General features: G+C 43.4%; 1 protein-coding gene across 1 annotated transcript in view; it reads left to right on the forward strand.

The window, feature by feature from the left end:
* Nucleotides 1-9526: 9526 nt before the first annotated feature.
* Nucleotides 9527-17865, forward strand: part of FKBP4 (FKBP prolyl isomerase 4) — a 475143-nt gene continuing 466804 nt past the window's right edge. The window contains exon 1 of the mRNA XM_085652302.1: nucleotides 9527-10286. Within this exon, the coding sequence (XP_085508428.1) occupies nucleotides 10194-10286 (93 nt within the window). The 5' untranslated portion in view covers nucleotides 9527-10193. The remainder of the gene's footprint in view (nucleotides 10287-17865) is intronic.

Below are 17865 nucleotides of genomic sequence, written 5' to 3' on the forward strand. Positions count from 1 at the left end.
TGGAACTGTCTGCATATGTTGTGCGCACTCGTCGCGATTTGTCTGTCTTCATTTATATTGTTGTGACACGTTATCTACACACGACCGCCTTTGGGTGTAGTGGGTTCTCAGTGTGTGGAGACGTAGTGGGCCGGTGGTTTCGGGCGCTCCGAGGTTACGTGGGCTCCTCCCCGCTTTCTTCTTTGTTTTCTTATTTTCTTTACTCTATTCCTACTTTCTCTCTTGTCTATATTTCGGGTTCATTGGGCGACAGGGGGGGGGCAGGCCGTAGCCTCCGCATTGGTGTAGGGTGGGGGGGTAATTTACCTTTTCTTTTTAGTTCTATGGGCCTCTTTCTTCTATGTCTCTGCGCTATACTGGTTTCCGATTCGGGGTCCGGGTGTGGGGTGGATTGAGTGGGGGCGGCTTTGGAGGGGTGCGTATTTACTCATGTGACTATCCTGTTATATAACTGCATCGCCTCACTGTCTGAGATTTTCCGTTTTAATGATGCTGCTGCTCTCCCGTGTGATGAAGCCATCTTGCGGACTCGAATCTCCTTGGTTCTATCCTCTACTGACTTTTTCCTCGATAAAATTATTTTGAAAACCTTAAAATTAACCTTTACTTCTCCTTCCCCTGGTGTCAAGGATCTCTCCAGTGTATAACTCCTGAATCGTTGCTAATCTTGACCATTGACGCACAGGGGTTGTAATGTGTGTCTCAGTGCTTAACCGTTTTGTGGCCGGCCTTATGGTTGTAGGCCCGTATTTGTCCTTTTCATATGCACAAATAAAGGTTTTTAAAAAAAAAAAAAAAAAAAAAAAAATATGAGAAAATATTTGTGCAACGTTTGGGCTTCCAGAGAATAATGTTAGTATAAAGGGAAGTGGTTCCAACCCCACAAGAACTTATTCTCGGGGCCGCAACGGGAGATCATCTTTGGCGTTTGACCTATGACTGTCATTTTAAAAAGGTCCGGTTTAAAACCCTTAAAGGAATTTATTACATTTGGGGTAACATACGCAAAATATTGGGGATTGGTAGATTTTCATATTATACGACTATCTATGGTAATCAGAATCTCCCCGCAATTTTCTCAGATTCATGTATGAAACGCTGGGTTATGTCAGGAATCTCAAAACTTGGCTTATTTTTCAATTTATCCGGGCTTAAAACATTTGAATCATTAAAGAATACATTTTTATTAGAACATCGCGATTTTTACAAGTATCTGCAAGTAAGAGACTTTCTGTTGAAAAAAGGGGGTGGTAACATAGCTTTCCAGACAATACAGATAATAGACATGATTATAAAGAATACTATTAAAATTGGTGAAATTTACAATAATTTAATTACTAATTTACCTGATGATCTTGACAAACATTTTCAGATATGGCAGGATAAATTAGAAATTTCAGAAAACTCCATTCAAACTGCATTTAACTTTTCGCAATCTATTTTAATATCAACCAAATTGCAAGCACAATTTTACAAGACCTTTTTTCAGTTATATTACACCCCCAAAAAAGATTTCAAAATGGAGAAAGGGTAAGGGGATGAAATGTCCAAGATGTGCACTTCCTGAAGTGGACTTAATACATATGTTTGCTACATGTAAAGAACTTTACACTATTAGACGGGATATTTCGATCTTTCTTTCTAAAATTCTTAAAAAAGATATTGAAATAACAACTGCAGAAATAGTTTTGGGCGTGGAAGGGGATTCTCGACTAACTCAAATAAGAGGATTTATATTTGTTGCAATGTCAATATTGATAATTTGTTTAGCGTCGGCTTGGTTAGACCCACAACCACCTTCATTTCAACAATGGCGGGCACGCTTACTTGCAACTTATAGTTTTGAAAAAGCTATATATAGAGGCAAGGGTTTGAATAAGAAAAAGAAAGGTCTAGCTATCTGGGATCCACTTAGAGTTTGGATAGAAGGTATTGAATAACCAAGATTAAATGAAGCTATGATATAATTTTTTTGGTAAAATTTATATTTATACAAATAAATTGTAACGCCTGTAAGCTGATGGGTGGTGGTGGGGGGGGGGGGGTCGGGTTATGTAAAATAAGTCAAATGATTTAATAAAGAATAGTTTAAAAAAATGGAAGTGGTCTGGACGAAAATGAAGGGAAAAAATAAAACAAAAAACGGCTTCTCTGATTTCTGGTGCCAGAAGGGGGCAAGGTTTACAGAGTTCGAGTATGAGTCTCTCTTGGGTCAAAAATATCAATAAAGGTAAGGGAGGTCCGAAAGGATAAAGAGAGTGTAGTGCTGTAAAAAAACACGGATCAACAAACAAATGATGGACGGAATGCTGACAATGCAGACATTCTCCCCCAGTCAAGAGATCTGGGTTAAATCCATCGTTCTTTTGCCCACTACGCCACCCCAGTTCAGACATGGCCATATGCAAATCAGTCTTGACCCTGTGCCTCATGGGAACAGTCCAGCCTGAACTGCCAAGCCATGTTTTCCCGGGACCGGAATCAAGCATCCTAGGACCGGTTTCTGGCTATCAGCCGTCATCAGCCAGGATAGCTTGACTCCAGGTCTATTCTATATCACTGCACATATAAACCTATCAGTTACCCCTATGGCAGGCCTTATCAATCCTGAAGGCAGGGTGCTGGGTTTATGTGAGAGGGTGCACCTGCATGAGCAGAGCCCCTCTGCAGCCTTCGGAACCTATTTTCCAGGGTTGTTTGTGATGCAGCCAACCATATATAATTAATTGCATTATAACCTCGCGGTAAATGCTAACTTTAAAACCGCGTTACAACAAAGGAGACATGGCTTGGCAGTTCGGGCTGGACTGTTCCCATGAGGCACAGGGTCAAGACTGATTTGCATATGGCCATGTCTGAACTGGGGTGGCGTAGTGGGCAAAAGAACGATGGATTTAACCCAGATCTCTTGACTGGGGGAGAATGTCTGCATTGTCAGCATTCCGTCCATCATTTGTTTGTTGTAACGCTTTTCGCCCTAAGTGGGATGGGTATTCCCAGACGTGGGACCCGTGCTCACTACGCCACTGGAGTCAAGCTATCCTGGCTGATGACGGCTGATAGCCAGAAACCGGTCCTAGGATGCTTGATTCCGGTCCAGGGAAGACATGGCTTGGCAGTTCGGGCTGGACTGTTCCCATGAGGCACAGGGTCAAGACTGATTTGCATATGGCCATGTCTGAACTGGGGTGGCGTAGTGGGCAAAAGAACGATGGATTTAACCTAGATCTCTTGACTGGGGGAGAATGTCTGCATTGTCAGCATTCCGTCCATCATTTGTTTGTTGTAACGCTTTTCGCCCTAAGTGGGATGGGTATTCCCAGACGTGGGACCCGTGCTCACTACGCCACTGGAGTCAAGCTATCCTGGCTGATGACGGCTTCTTTTTCTGGTATTTGTAGTATTCAGTAGTTAGGTCTTTGGAAACTGCTGTATGGAATAGATCAATGGTATTGCCTGGTGGTAGTTGGGGGCAAAAGATGGATTTTGAGGTCAACCCACTGGTGTTGGGATAAGATGTGTGAAATACCAGAAAAAGAAAAAATTCCTTCCAAGAAATCTAAGCAAAAATGAAACCAATGCACTCAAAGAACTAAAGAACCTTCCTGGAGTGGAGATCAAGGAGGCGGACAAGGGGGGTAATGTAGTACTGTTACATACAGATGACTACATAGCGGAAGCACATAGACAATTAAAAGATACATCTTGTTACAAGGAATTATCCTTTAATCCGGCAGTTAAAATTCAAGGAGACCTAAAAAGAAAACTAGACACATGGTATACACAAAATCTAATAACCCCCATGGAACGAGAGGAGCTCTATATAGAACATCCTACTATGCCAACACTCTATCTTCTACCTAAAATCCATAAAAATAAAACCAATCCACCAGGCAGACCAATAATTGCTGGCATCAATTCCATATGTTCTAAGTTGGGTGAATATGTTGACCACCAATTGCAACCCCTAATGAAAGACCTCCCTCATACATTCAGGATACGAAAGATATTCTTTTGAAATGGAACAATATCCCATGGAATGAAGACTGTCTCCTGGCCACGATTGATGTAGTCAGTCTCTACACCTCAATTCGTCATCAAGATGGAATGGAAGCAGTACAAAAATCATTATCAACCAAATCAGTTCATTTCTTGAAATCTAACCAAATGACCCTTGAAATGCTTCATTTCTGTCTGACAAACAATGTTTTCACATTCAACTCGAAATACTACCTACAAATTCAAGGCAGTGCGATGGGAGCCAAATTTGCGCCACCATATGCATGCATCCTTATGGGACTTGTGGGAAAATTCTGGTTATGGGATGACACCTTTGCGGAATACACCGCCCACATAACCTACTGGGGACGATATATTGATGACATCTTGTGCATCTGGCAGGGATCCGAGCACCTACTTAAAGAATTCCTACACAAGATCAACACAAACAGATGGAACATCCAAACCACGAATAACGTCTCACCAAACCAAATAGACTTCCTAGACATAACCATATATGTAGAGGATAACAAACTACAAACGAAAACCATTCGAAAACCTACCTCGGTCAATTCAATACTCCGAGCAGACAGCTGTCACCCCAATAAAACAATTGATCACATCCCAAAAGGGGAATACCATGGCATGAGAAGGAATTGCAGTAAACTGGATACCTTCAAAGAAAGTTCGAATCTCCTAACTCGGAGGCTTCTGAATCGAGGATACCCCAAGAAACTCCTTGACAGAACGTACAAGGACTGTGAAAAGTTGTCCAGGGATGACCTTCTTAAACCCAAAGATATTACAAACAATGAGAGAGGGAATACAATCAGGTTCCTAACAGACTATCACAATGGACATCAACACATAAGGAAAGCCCTAAAAAGACACTGGTATCTTCTGACCTCCAATTCCTCACTAAACATCCAGATGGAAGAATATCCCCAAATGGGTTTCAGAAGAGCCACGAACCTCAAACAAATCCTATGCAAGTCTGAATTTAAGGATAAAAGGATTAAACCCAAGACGAATTTTCTGACGAAACCTCCTGGCTTCTACACCTGCCATGATTGCAATGCGTGCAAATTGGGAGTCAATAAACAAACTGAATACAAACACGACCCTAGTACCACCATCCGAATTAAGGATTGGATCACATGTACATCAACACATGTAATCTACGTCATAATCTGCCCCTGTAACAAATTCTACATAGGGAGCACGATCAGGCCACTAAAAAACAGAATCTTGGAACACTATCGCAACATCAACAAAGAAGAGATAGGACCACCTTTAACTGAACATTTCCAAGAGTTCCACCAACACCAGAAGACTTTTAAATTCTTTGGATTAGAGACTATCAAACCAGCATCACGAGGAGGGAATCGTGAACTTACATTGAGACGCAGAGAGAGTGAACACATCATACGTCTCAACGCGACAACCCTGGGCCTCAACAAAGATGCAGAAATGCATTATTGGCTGTATTAACTTTCCCTGTTGCTTTCATGAACCTATATATAACAACACTGACCTCAAATAATTACTAACTTCCTTGCATGTTAGTCGCTCTTAGGCTCTCACTTGGTTATACTTCCTTACACTATGCTGTCTCTGTTCCTGTCCTTAGTTTATTCACAGATTCCATGATATACTGTGTTATCCAGTTGAAAACTCAAGATCTATCTTCGTACGCCAAGTATGTCTCACATTATTTACAATGCTAATAACAATGTTCTGTATGGGCGAATTACAACCTTTCTTTCCCTTTTTCTTTTGCAGACTACACTAATTATCTTTCATCTGCCATCCCTAACTTTGATGCGTTTCCGTGTTCTTTTACAGCATTACACTCTCTTTATCCTTTCGGACCTCCCTTACCTTTATTGATATTTTTGACCCAAGAGAGACTCATACTCGAACTCTCTAAACCTTGCCCCCTTCTGACACCAGAAATCAGAGAAGCCGTTTTTTTTTTTCCCCCTTCATTTTCGTCCAGACCACTTCCCTTTATACTAACATTATTCTCTGGAAGCCCAAACGTTGCACAAATATTTTCTCATATTTTTTGACAGTATCTATAATCACTAGTAACATAGTAACTCTTCAGTGGCTCCACTTGCACGTCAGCATTCTTTATTTTGCTGACGTCAATGCAACCTGAGCCAACCTTTCTGACAGCTCATTCTTATGATTCCTCGAGACCGCAGAGACTCATCTACTGACATCTGCAGGTGAGAGAGGCCCCCAGCCCCTCGCTTCCCCTTCTGGGATATCTCATCTCTCTAACTATAATTGTGTTCGTTTCAGCGAACACGCAACCCTGCACTTTTAGCCATTACAATTATATTTGCGCGCCCGTGTTACATCGCTCTTATTGACCTCCCGCTTAGCGCGCTAGATTTATTTATCACTTAACCGGCTCTCAACACCTTGCGTAATCTTCAATTACTGTACTCTAATAAATGCTACCATTTTCGAAACACTAATGCTTCATGCAGCCTCCCGCTTAGCGCGCTAGATTTATTTATTTATTACTTAACCGGCCTTCAACACTTTGCGCAGGCTCTAATCACTGCATCTTAACATCACCGCTACCAGGTTTTTTTTCGGTTTTTGGAATCATTAATGCCTCATGGAGCTATAATATTCGTTCGCTCTCCCACTCTTAGATTACCTCTCTCGTAAATCACAATTTTTAAATGCTCACATCCTCTTTTAGCTAGCACGCCGGTTTCTTTAATCTTTGACTTTCAACCGACATTGCAGCGCTTTCCCTTCTAATTAAGCCCCCATTTATGCCTATTCTGCCGCCTCTGATTCTCACTATGGATCACCATTAAATCCCGATTTTAAGAGTAATATCTTGAATCTTTTGCTTTTTACATATAGGAAGACCTTGACACTTACTGAAAAGCGGTAAGCAGTCTTCTTGTTACGTGCATAACTAATGAGTCTCTTATGTTTGTTTGTTCTTTTCTTTGACTCCTTTCTGGTGTCTCTATCAGAAGTTGTACTTTTCTTGGTCAACCTACTGTAGCAATCCGCAGGCTATGCGTCTATCGACTTTTTATCATCTCACCTTCTGCCTTCCAAAAAATCATGACACACATTTCCGCCTTTCATATTTCCTTCTTGTTCGAGGACCTTACTAATCTTTGATATAAGGTATAACTACACCTCTCATATAACTTTGTTTACTCTGCCCTGTGTATGATGGTGTGCCTAGGATGTCTTTGCTAATACAATGATTCTACTATATCAGCAATGTGACAATGCACCTAATAAGGCATTTGTATTGATATCTGCTTTGTATTAACATAATGTTTTTTGCATGACTGTATAACCATGAGGTATTTCCTCTCCATATATCCGTCTTTTATATTTTGTTTTATGTAATAACGGAATGTCGCCGCTAATAAGCTTTATTTGATCTCTTCTTCCTTCCTTGAACCATCATCTCTTTCCTATCGTCTTCATCGTCTCTTTCCTTCCCCTCATATTCTCTTTCCCTCTCTCTCCCTTTATCTATTTTTCTATTTCTCTTTTTCTATCTTTTTCCTTGCACTTTTTGCTTCCTCTTCCCCATGACTATCTGTTTTCCCCTGACTAATTTCCCGTTCTCTTCTTTCCCTTAATTCATATTCTTGGTAAATCCGCCACATCCGTTCTTTCTTTCTTTCTCCCTTTCTCTTTCATTTTTTCTCACCTTATTTGGCATTCAATTTATTCTTGACTTTCAAATCACTTTAGCCTTGAAAAAGCCCAAGGCCAATGGGCCACTAGGGCGAAACACGTGTCGGCTTGTTGCTTTTCCTCTCACAATCTATACCTGCACTTTTTGCCAAAAATAAAAACAACACAAGTAATTTCATTTTGAGCAATGTCTTTAAGTCTTTGATGTTGACTATCCACTGATGTGGACTAATTAAGAAGGCACCACCCTCCACCGTTTCCGAACTTAACCTTTTTAATGGCTCTTGGGTGTAGCCATTTACGAGGATTGTGCCACACATAAAATTGGGCCTCAACAATTGTAGCGCCGCAAGTACAGAATTTTCCACCCATACAGCTTATTGATAAGCCTCTTGGGTTGGAAGTATGATTTGCTTAGTGGTCATTGGTTGTATGACCATACAGTCAACATTTGAGGTTTCACCAATAGATTTTGGGCGTTGTAGGCTGGCAGATGAGGGTTTTGTAGGCTAAATCTGACAAGGACCTAATAGATAAATTGGAAGTTTGTACACCAGTAGGCAGTACATTTTTTCATTTGCTATCAAAGTTGAACTCTGTTTTTGTCATCCATAGCCAACTATCACCATGTTGGATGTGAAGCTAGTTTGGTAATGTATAAACTTTTCTTGGCGGTAAGCCATCTGTGGATTGAACAATTTTCATCTGTACAGCCGTTGCTTCAGGACCCTGTGATTTTATTATGATATTTCTGCTGCTTCCAGAACTCTAAATGTAGACAGACACGAGTTCTTGGTACCTCAGGTGCTCCAGCTACTTGTCACCAATTTTGATTACTAAGTAAACAGCCTAAATTATTTGTCAGGCTTTATTTTTGTTGTCCTTTAGTAGCATCTCAATGCACACTTGTGGCAGCTGCTGTTGTAGGGGTCATATAAGACAGTGCATGTGCCGTCTCCAGCAAGACCTTTTGTTAACTTACAGAGGGCTTAGAGGCATCCCATTGTTTACCACTGGTGGGTTTCATTGTCCCTCTCAGCTTTCGTAGGCTTCCTTCTTTTTTTGTGTTTGGCCCTCTACTGGAGCTTGGCCACATTACTTGCACCCTTCTACTGCTCAATTTCAAGTAGCTTCTTTTTAAAAACTCTTCTCCCTCATGTATACCTTCCCCAGTTCCTGCCACACACCAGCCCTCCGTTGTCCGTTTGTTTGCTCCAGCCCCCTACCCAGCAGTCTGTTTTCCGTGTAGTTGCGCCTGTCCCTCCTGCCCAGCCCGTGTGCTTATCGCCCACCCTCCATAGTCCATCTGCTTACCACTACATCGTTGTCCAGGTGCTTCCACTGACCCTCTCTCCCGCCCTCCCTCTGTATTGCCTCAAGAAAACACAAGGCTATAAATGAAAAAATAAATGCTAAAACTTTGTTTACAAAATGCATTAGCGCTGGCCGCACCATAACTCTTTTAGCCATGCTTCACAGCAAGCACTGCTACTGTACAACATAGCTATAAAACACCCCCAAAGTCAATAGCTTTTAGACGGGACCTATTGGCGTTACCAATGCTTGCTTATTTCGCAGGGTTATTACAATACATTATTGGTAAACGTAGAATAACAAGCAAGGGAGCCGTCAGATAAGCTGCATATGTACCGCATGTTGCGCTGGTACTTTCCAGAGCATTCTCTTCAACTTACACCGGTCCCGGTGTCTTAAGTGTGTTTACCGCACGCACGTGCACACCAGACACTGCACACTCTCCGCAACAGCGCCCTTTACGGCTCTAGCGCCTCTAGGCTCGCTCCGCCCTCTCTGGAAATGTCTGGAAACTTCCGTGATCCGCCTCCTTCCTCCACCAGGAGTGGAAGAGCAGAAAGCTGCAGCCAGAAAGTGAAACGCAGGCAGTTGCTTGGATGCACGCAAGTCGGCGAATTCGTTGGCGCTGCACCCTGCAGGAAACAGCAACTCCGAAAGCGCGGCACCAGCGCCAACCGCCCATTCAGCTTTTATGAGGCGATCTGTGCTTCAGAATTTTATTAGCCGGTCTGCCTCGTTCTAACGCCGTTTTACTATTCCGGTCCGCGCACCTTTTTTTTAAATTCTGTTTTAGCGAAGGTGTTTTGAAACGGGGGAAAAAAAAACAGCGAAGTGAGCCGATCTAGAAAATTCCGCTCTGGACGTTTTCAGAGCCGCTTGAGAACCTTTTGAAAGCGCTGCCTCGCAATCTTCTACGATAAAACTATTCCAGAACGGCTGAGCCACTCTACCAACCGTCCACCTACTGGCTATCCCGCCCGGACTGCGGGTGCTCGGGACGGCCGCTGCGTGTACATCCAGGACTCTCTTTGAGGGGCGGACTCCCCGCTGCTGTTACTAGCGGTGGGCGTGTTACCCGGAAGTAGACTCCCGAGGCGCGTGCGCCGCTTTAACTGCTTCAACCATCCCGTGCAGCGTGAGCACAGAGAACTCGGCGAGCAAATCTCCTGTCAGCCTTTCGCACCATGACCGCCGAAGAGATTAAGACTGAGGCCCAGCAGTCCTTCACCGTGGAGGGGGTGGACATCACGCCAAAGCAAGACGAGGGTATACTGAAGGTGAGGTGGCAGTGCAGGGAGTGGTGTGAAGGTATATTACATGTATGCTTGAGGCGTTGTCCATACCTAAATCTCAGTTCGCCCACCTCAGTTTCTGCTGATTGCTTTGCATGAGTGTTCCCCTGACTGGGATCTGGTATCCAGACACCATACGCCTGGGCCGGCTTTAGGGCAGTGCGACAGGTGCGGCCGCACCGGGCGCTGACCTCTGGAGGGGGGCGCTGACCTCTGGGGGAGCGCTGTGTTTAGCAATAAATTATGATTGGAGAGATGAGGGGCACATTTTCCCGGTAGTAGTGAGGGAATCTGAGGAGGAGGGAATGGGGCCGCCAAAAACGATTGCCGCACTGGGCGCCACCAGTGCTAAAGCCAGACCTGCCATACGCTCTCTCTTAATGCTAGGCATCGGCTACTTTTGTTTGTTCATCACGATACTTTGCTCCTTATGAGCGACAGCAACTGCCCTTGCGCTCCTGGGCCTCTACGTCCACTCGTTGTTATTATTGAGGTATAGAATAACGGCATTTAGAAAAAGAACACAGAAATTTCACTTACTGTAAACTTTAATATTTACTAAATATTGTTATGACTGTACAGTACAGTCTTTAGGTATCCAAGGTTCATTTCATGACTTAACAGTTATGAATCAGTGATGTACCTGCCAGCAGCCAGTTAGTCATTAAAGATCTTTGTGAGTATTTTGTAGTATTCCTTTAATGTGATAGGATTACACGATCATATTTATATAATGTAGCTGTGCCTGTACAAGCATACTACAGATGTGACGTAGCCATAGGCTGTAGCTGAGTGAAGGAGCAGTATTTTGTCGCCCTGGAAAATATAATTAAAATGCTTAATGATTGGCAAAAGACGCTCTTCCAGTAAAGTTCAAACATTTCATTTAATGTGATAGGATTACACGATCGTGTTTATATAATGTCCTATTTTATATAATGTATACACTTCTTTCCCTGGAGTTTTCCAGTTGGTCAGGTGCAGATTGACCATTTTAACCTTCAATTCCGAAATTGGTTTGAGTAACAACTATATATCGTATAAAGCCTTTACACGGCACTGAGCCATAAAAGTACATAAAACGTATAATTTAATTAAATGCAGTACATTAGCAAATAGACAAAAAAAATCATCCCAGCATGAGCTGCAAATTTGCGTACAAAATATGTGCAAGTTAAGCTACAATAGAACCAGGATCACTGGACTGAAAATATTTAGACCTTAATCTCCACATACGAAACAGAAATCATGAGACCGCAAACACTATTGGTTGCCTTGTATCGGTTCTCAATATCCTAGTTGCTGCTTTATATCTCCTATGCCAAGAAGCCGACAAAGTGTAAGTATCCATTTTTTCCCCGCTATCCTTTGTAGGCTGGGCAGAAGAACAGAACATGTTTGATGGTCTCGTTGAACCCAGCACAAAGAGGGTAGGTTTCTTCCAGATTCCTAGAATCTCGCAGCCATTTAGACTTAAAAGAACAAAGAGTAAGAGTCCCGTAACGAAATTTCAACTATGATTCAGCTAAAAGGGGCTCAAACTCATCGAAAAAGGGTTCCAATTTATAATCGAGGAATGCAGAAGCTAGAGACCCTGTTCTGATTGCCAAATATAAGTAGAGGTCTTCTACTGCCAATACAAGCTCTTTATGGCATTCCTATTTATCCCACTAAGGCCTGCTGGAGTAGTCCATAGATTCACACATCTTAGTTGAGTAAGGTATTGCTGGATGTACCTAACCCATGGTATTTTTCGGGCACCAGGTGATCTGAGGACATCTTCTAGACCCTGCCGATAGGCTAATAGCTCTGATGTCACCCAAATTCTGCTCCAGTACAATATAGGGGTAAGCCCTATTTTTAAGCTAAGCGCTGTTAGTCACAGGTCTAAGCGCAAGGGAATGAGCGGAGAGCTAACGGGAACGTTGGTCAGTGAATGCATTAAACAGTTTTCATCTTTATTCAGCAGGCTACAATCTTAGTGGCCCCAAAATTCTGCACTGTTTGATGCAGCCCCCCCCCCCCCCCAGCTTGTATGTTATAAATTTGTAGAGCTGGAGATAGGGTGATATTGGGACCCCCTGAAGGACCTAGTAATTCCACCAGTGTACTGTTCGAGCTTCAACCTGCATTTTCCAATATACGGAGACCAATCTAAGCTTTCAGTAAGTGTGACCCCCTAAGTAAACTAAAATTGGTAATCGCTCCAGCTGCTCTCTGTGCAGTTCAGGGTTGGCCCTAGATGTTGGACAAGGGTCAAAGGCCATATACTTAGTCTTGCTGATGTTCACCTACAAGCCCCTCTGCTTGCAGAAGCACCCAAACTGTGTCAAGAGCTTTTGGAGCCCCATCGGAGATCTAGAAATCAGAAGGGTGTTATCCGCAAACAGTAGGGCCGGGATCCTAACACCCGCAAGACTTGGTGCATCATTCTCACAATCGGCCAAGTACGCCATCAGACCATTAATAAAAAGATAAAATAAGGTTGGGGCCAATACACATCCCTGTCTGACACCCCAATAGACAGGGATGGTTCTGTGAGTTCGCTCTGAGTCCTGCAAAGTTGCTGGATTGTTGCCTGATCAAGACCAACAAGAAATACTTAGGGATGCCCATTTCACCCAAAACTTCCAAAGGACATCCCCAGAAACAAGGTTAAAGGCTGACCTGAGGTCGACAAACGTCACATATAGTCAACAACCCCTGAGTAATGCATACTTCCAATGCAGCAACTGGAGATGAAAGACTTGATTGATTGCACTAATGCCTTCTCTGAAGCCAGCTTGTAGTGGAGTCAGTAAATTGGCATCAATGAGCCACTCACGCAGCCTAGCCAAGATGATCCTACTAAAGATTTTCTGCATTCTGTCAATGAGGCTAATGGGCCTGTAGTTAGAGGGGAGAGACGGGGAACACATTTTGAAAAAGGGAATTATCTTGGCCCCTGCCCAAGTGGGTGGCATTGAAGCACCTTTCAGAACAGCATCACGGGTGAGTAGTCTCGCTTTACAAACTACCGATTGATTATAGAATATAACCAAGTACAGGCACCAGATGTCCTTTTAAGCCCCTAAATAAGTCTCCTGGAACCTTTTCCAAACATGGGGCTTTGTTAGGAATGATCCAGTCCAAAGCAGTCCTAACCTTAGGAAGAGTTATAGGAATTCTGTCGTAATCCGGAAAGCCGCGTGAGGAAAAAAACAGACCCAGTACCCACATGGCCAAAAACATATGAGTTCTCAGGAAATTCAGAAATGGGAGGATAAAGCTCAGAAAAGTGAGCAACCCAATTTTCTGCCACTTCCATTGGCTAGTATATGCCAAAAAGAATGATGGTCTTTCCTTGAAGGCATGAAGCATAGAGACCCATCTATCAATGACCCAATCTTTCTTGGCACAGCCTATAGTAGATTTGTAAGCTTGCTTGGCTTCTGACATCAATGACCTATCCAGACCCTGGATGACTTAAGATGGGATCTGTCTGGCTTCCTTGCATGACTTATTAAATCAGGTTTTAGCAGACTCTTTTTGTTGTTTTGTTTCTTATTTGATTATTATTCCTCAAAAAAGATATCCATCAGTTTTGCAAACATAGTGTTGTGGAGATATTCTCTGCCGTTGATGCATCAGCCTGGGACGGAACCTAGGCTAGCATAGCCTCAAACCCTGCTGCCACTATGCCATAAACCTCCTTGATTGCAACCGGGGAGCCCATGACTGAGCTCCATTTGAGTCTGCGTCTGTTTTTAGAAAGCCTGAACAACCTGTTGAAGGGTTCAGTACAATTACTGGCCAAGGCAATTCCCAATGAGCTCAACTGCAAGTCTTGGACATTATGGTCACTGTCCTGTAAAGGGACTATACACATGTCAACCAATTTAGACCAGAGTCTAACAGTATATAATCTATAAGAGTAGTGTGATTTGGATACTTAAATGTGCGCATCCCTTCTTTGACGTAAGGGGCTCCCCCATTACAGGCTTGGAGACCTTGATTCAAAGTGAGCGCGTTAAACTGAACTACAATAGCTGTCCGCCTCCGGACGATTGTAAGGGTTAATTGGGGGACTAACCAACATTGATCTTCTTCCTATACAGAATCCTCATCGGTATTGACACTCAGAGGCTCAAATTGGCAGTGAAAATCACTAGCAACAATTTTGAAGGCATCCGGAGGAAGGGCTGCCATGTGTGTATTCAAAACATATATAATGATAGACTCCGACCCACTTCCCCCCCCCCCCCGGCCTTCGATATTCATTATAGACCTAGTACACCGCTTTGGCAGGGAATTGCACGCCGACACATAAAATGTCCGGCGATCCCATCTCAACAGCAGCTAAGCTGCATGGTAGAATGTTTTTAACCCAAATAGTCAATCCACCAGGTGGGCGGCCCACCCCCTTAGAAGTAGCAGGCTTTAAAAAACTTAACATAACTGGGATAAAACGACGGTTAAGGACCAAGTCTCCTGAAAAGACACATGTAAAATTTACTAACAAACTTGCGCCATTCTTCACGCGGCAAATTGGAGGCTAGCCCTGCAATACTCCAAGATAGAAGCCTGGTAGGGGGCCCAGATGAACCTTCAACAATGGACGGACCAGAATAAATTGGACTTGCTGCCACAGGGCAGCAAGTGCCGGGGTCAGACAGGAGAATATCATCCCCCTGAAGATCAAATTCTGCCACACTAGGGTCCAAAGGGTTCCCATCGATATCTGATAGAGGAAAAACTAGGATGTGGTGTTCTATCTACCTCACCGCTATTAATGATAGCCGTGGTGTGAATTAATCATTCCCCTGCAACACAGACGCCGCTACACAGAGGTCCAAGTATTCTGCAATTGAGTTAGGGCGTCAATCAACGTGACAGGTCAGACAGAGGGAGGAAGTAATTGAAAGTAGTCATTGCTGGGCTAAGCAACTCCTCAAAACTGAATGCCAAAGGCCTCTGCCCTCACCGGTTGTAAATGCTGATAAAAGTAGCCCAGTGGAACAATATTTATGGGACCTCCTAACAAGTTCTTATTGGCAGCAGATTGTATAAGGCTTTGAGCTAGTCAGGGGTATTTACAAATGACAACACAATCCCCCATTAAGACCTTTTTCCTGAGGGCTAAACTAGCCAACCCTCGTAGCAAGCAAAATATCCTTATACTTATTAGATTGAAAATAAGAGTTGCTGGACAACCAGTAGCAAACGCTGTTTTAAAGTTCTGAAGAGTGTTCCTAGCAGTTCGCAAAAGCGGCACGCTTGTTAACACCGCTACATATGGGCAGTATTCAGGTGGAAGGTTGAGGTAAGACTCGGTGGATCGGATTCCACTTCCTCTTTTAAAACAAGTTTTTTAAAATATCTTAATTCGCTTTTTTTTCGGTTTCCCAAACATACAGATAACAATAAACGTATTTTAAGCAGGGATCAAATAATGACAGCAATATACAATAAGCGGTGTCACATGTACTGCTGAAACATTTAAATTAATTCCGCTACAAACTCCATGTATCAGAAAAGTTGGGGAGTTATATGTACTACCTATGTTACATTGTGTACAGCTATCAACAGAGATGTACTTTTATATCCATTGGAGTGACTTGGTATGTAATCGGTCTCGTTTTAATGCTGTCTTTTGTCCACTCGCCCAGCCGGAATTTCACACGTATTTCTGCACCTAGTTTTCCTATTTGGAAGTACAGGATAAAGCAAAATATGATACAATTTATAATCAAACAGTCAAACTAAACCATCATCAGATCATCACGCCTGGGTTGGTATATGTAACGGGTGAATGCTACCATTTTGTTGCAACTGTGCCAAATTGGTTGTCCCATCTTCTGCAATACACAGTGGGGTAGGCATCTAGACTTCCCCTCTTATGGTGTTTATGTATCGTGGGAACTATCCCCTCCTCCATGTCTGCCCCTAGCTTATCCGAAGCCTGAGGTGTTTTGTGTCTGAGTATCTGTAACTATCTCTCGCTCACCAGCTTCTTGTGAAGAACTATTCCTGGTCTCCTCATTCATGCATGTCAGGTCCCCGAGGATAGTATCCCCAAACTGTGCTATCGGGTATTAGCGTAGCTCAGCTACTTCCTCCCTGTGCAATGATGTGCTTTCTTCTTGTGCCCACACGAGGAGTGAATTTTTCCAACTGTTGACGGCAGGGGGACTAGTATGTTTCCATCTCTTTGCTACTATGAGGCCTAGGTCAACGAACCTGGACTTAACCTTGTGTTACTTTGATCTGGGGAAAAAACCTAGTATGCATGCTTCCCACGTATGCAATATTGGCCTGTCTGTACATGTTGCGAGTGCCGCAGTGATTTCTTGCCAATATGTATGTAAGGAGTCGCAGGACCAAAGCATGTGGAGGAGGTCCACATCTGTATGTAAACAGCGAGGGCATGCCCAGGTGGTCATGTTTAAATATTTATTTAATTTGTCTGGGGATAGGTATGCCCTGTGTGTAATATGTCTGTATGTGGCTGAATTTAGAGTTTCTCGGTATGTACGTGGGGTTTGATAACAGCATGTCCCATTTATGGTCTGTCCACTGTTGTCCCCTATCCGCATCCCATCGTAAACGAAGGGCCGTCATGGCATGCGTTGTGTGAGTAACGCCTCAGCCAGCCAGTGTACAATATAGCTGATTACAGTTCCTCTTTGTCGGGATTAGGCTCGAGCCTCGCGGAGGCAAAGTTCTCCCAAACTCAAGGTAATGGAAGGCGGGGCCCCCACACTAATCACGGTAAGGGGCTGCTTAGCAGATGGTGCGCCACGAAAGATGGTAGAACTAGGGGCAAAAGCTGTAGTGGAGGATGGCACCCTAACAGTATTATTTGCAGTTGTCTGTGCAGCATGCAACTGGGTAAAATATTTAGCCTGTGATGAGGATAGCTGGTGGATGACATCCTCCAGATTCTGTAACCGAGTTATAAGGGGAAAAATCAATCAGCCACCGTGTATTTTATAAGGTCCAAGAACCTGGTCCAATCAGAAGAAGCAATGAAACCAGCATCATTGGGGAAGGGAAACATGGTGTGAGGACCGTAAGTGTCTCAGAACAGAGCAGGCCTGAATCCACGGGAGCGAAGATGATGTCTCTCCTCTCCCCAGAGACCACTCACCCCAGCTAAGTGAACAGCTAAAGAGGTGAGTAATATCAGAGAAGTGGGGAGACCGGAATGAGCCACCAGGAAGGCTCTTGTGGGTTCTGTAGGGGAGATGGTCAATGGGATACGACAACCTGTAGCAAGACAGAAAACATATACAGGGTACAGGTTAGAAATATAACTGCTTCTATGTCTATATGGCAATCCCTCTAATAAAGCAATCGTGTGTACTTTCTCACTTACACATACTCTCCAGAGGAAGTTGTAGAATTGAGGATTGTCACAAGATAAACTTTCCAACTGTGACCAATAGTTAGTACTTGTACAGTGTGTTGCACAATGGTAAAGTGAAATGTCATGCCAAACATCCTCATGGACAGTAACCAGGTGCACTCATGTTTGAGGGAATCAGGAAATAACCAGCTACGAAAGCAGATGAGCCAATAATGA

This window comes from Triturus cristatus, chromosome 4_1 (genome assembly GCF_964204655.1).
Source record: "Triturus cristatus chromosome 4_1, aTriCri1.1, whole genome shotgun sequence".
NCBI classification, from domain to species: Eukaryota; Metazoa; Chordata; class Amphibia; order Caudata; family Salamandridae; genus Triturus; species Triturus cristatus.